Source organism: Haemaphysalis longicornis, unplaced genomic scaffold, assembly GCF_048455015.1.
Source record: "Haemaphysalis longicornis isolate Haplotype H1 unplaced genomic scaffold, Haemaphysalis longicornis Haplotype H1 scaffold_2, whole genome shotgun sequence".
NCBI lineage: Eukaryota > Metazoa > Arthropoda > Arachnida > Ixodida > Ixodidae > Haemaphysalis > Haemaphysalis longicornis.
The window spans coordinates 139420854-139423354 of NW_027526295.1; the positions used below are offsets into that span (position 1 = coordinate 139420854).

At 55.3% G+C, this 2501-nt stretch overlaps 1 protein-coding gene across 1 annotated transcript; it reads right to left on the reverse strand.

Moving 5' to 3' along the window:
- Nucleotides 1-933: 933 nt before the first annotated feature.
- LOC144168315 (uncharacterized) lies at nt 934-2286 on the reverse strand. The gene has a single exon (XM_077697324.1). The coding sequence runs from the start codon at nt 2284-2286 to the stop codon at nt 934-936; it is 1353 nt and encodes a 450-aa protein (XP_077553450.1).
- Between the last annotated feature and the right edge of the window lie 215 nt (nt 2287-2501).

Consider the following 2501-nt stretch of genomic DNA (forward strand, 5'->3'; position numbering starts at 1 on the left):
CGGGATAGTGTCCACGCGAATTTTGCTCCTGATCTCGTCCGGGGCGGGCGTCTTGGCTCCTTGTTGTTCGTGATATCGTATTCCAAGCTTCTCCAGGATTCTCCTACCGGGCTTGGTCATGGAAAGCCTCTCCAGCTGGGCAATCCTCTGAGCCTCGGCGATTTCGTCGAGGGTGTTGTGGATGCCCAGAGGGTACAACCTCTCCGTGCTGGTGGATTCGGGAACCCCGATGGCCGTCTTGTATGCCCTTCGGATGACTACGTTGAGCTTGTTCGTTTCGTCCCTCTTCCATTTGTGGAAGGCGGCCACGTATGTGATGTGGCTGAGGACGAAAGAGTGCACGAGCCTCGTGAGGTTCTCCTCGCGAAGTCCCCTCCGTCTGTTCGACACTCTTCTCATTAGTCTGATGGCGTTTGCCGCCTTGCCGACGACCCGTGTCACTGTTTTCCCGTTGCCTCCGTGCTCGTTAATAAGCATTCCTATGATACGGATATCTGTGACTCTGGGTTTGACGGTACCGTCTTTGGTGTAGACGGAGATTTCCTCGCGGTCGCTTCTTTTTTCAGTGCGGGGACCTTCCTTGGGCCTGTATAGCAGCACCTCGGACTTACTCGGTGAGCATCTGAGGCCGGTGCCCTCGAGGCTTTCCTCGACCGTCCGTACCGCCCGCTGAAGCGCCTCTTCTACTCGAGCGTCGCTGCCGCCCTCGACCCACAGCGTGATGTCGTCGGCATATATGGTGTGCCCGACGTGCTCCACCTCTGCGAGTCTACTGGCGACCTCGATCATGACAAGGTTGAATAGGAGCGGCGAGATCACCGACCCTTGAGGGGTGCCTCGGCTGCCGTTCTCTTTGGCGTCCGCTGCGAGATCCCCCACAACGATTTCTGCCGTTCGGCCCGTGAGAAAGCTCCCTATATACTCGTGGGTCCGCTAGCCCATGTTCAACTTAGAAACTTGGCTCAGGATCGCCGAGTGGTTGACATTGTCGAAGGCCCCCTGTAGATCCAGGCCCATGACGGCCCTTGAGTCTCGGGTGTCCCTGTCGACAATGAGGCGCTTCAGTTGTATCATGGCGTCCTGCGTGCACAAGTGCTGCCGGAATCCGATCATACTGTCGGGGTAAAGGTCATTGTTTTCGAGATATTCTTGCCAGCGCGCTAGTAGGACGCGCTCCAGTACCTTGCCCACGCAGGATGGGAGCGATATTGGACGGAGGTTGTCCGTGCTCGGCGGCTTTCCAGGCTTGGGTATCAGGATCACCTTAGAATGTTTCCACTCCTTCGGTACGACTCCCGACCTCCAGCACTCGTTGAAGTATTTCGTGAGGGCTACAATCGAGCGGTCATCGAGGTTCTTGAGTGCTCCGTTCGGCACGCGGTCGGGACCCGGAGCCGATCTGCTGTTAAGCTCTTGCAGAGCCGTCCGCACTTCCTCGATGTCGATGTCTCTGTCCAACCTGTCGTTTGGGCTTCCAAAGTAATCTCTGTGGGTGACTTTCGGCGTGGATGGGATGTATTTCTCCAGAAGTTTCTTCTTCACCGCATCCTCGCCTCTTTCTTTAATTTCCGCGTGTAGGATCTTTGCAAGCCTATCCCTCTGATAAGACTTGGTCTTCGTCTCATCCAGTAGGTGCCGGAACAGGTTCCAGGTTCTGTCGTTGTGGAGTTGGCCGTCAGCGGCGTTGCAGAGCTCGTTCCATTTCTGGTTGTTGAGCGCGTGGCAGTGCTCCTCAATCTTGCGATTCAGACCGGCGATCTTCTTCCACAGCCCTCTGTTGAGCCTTTGCTTCTTCCATCGCTCTTGTAGAGATCGCTTCGCCTGGATTAGATGGACTAGCCTGCTGTCCATGCTGTCGACTTGAACATCCATCTCGATTTCTCTCGTGGCCATCTTCACGTCCTTGGTAACGTTTTTCATCCAGGCGGCGATGTCTTGGATGTGTTCGTTTTCGTCTGCAGCCTCGTTTCTTTGCCTTCTGAAGGCTTCCCAGTCGACCCATTTGTGCTTTCGTGCCTGAGGTGCGCTGGCTCTACTCAGTCGCACTGTAGTTTCCACAATCATGTGATCACTTCCAAGGTCCAGTCCGGTGTTCTTCCACTCTACGTCCTCCGCCACGATGTTCTTGACAAAGGTGAGGTCGGGGGTGGTGTCTCTGGACACCGAGTTGCCCGTTCTCGTCGGCTTGGCAGGATCCGTGACGAGGACGTACCCACTGTCAAGCGCATCCTGCGCCAGGTTTCTGCCTTTGGCGTTGCTCTTGACGTAACCCCAGGACTGGTCCATGGCGTTGAAATCGCCGCATACCAGTAGCTTGGAGCAGCCTGCCTGTGCACTGGCCTTGTGTAGAAGCGCCCTGAAGCGCTGCCTGCGTTTACTGGGGTTGCTGTAAACGTTGAGGATATAAATACTTTCCTTTCTTTTCCTGCCTACCACCACTTCCGCAAAGATGTGATCTTATCCCCGATGAGATAAGAAAATATCATCGGTATGAACGTAAG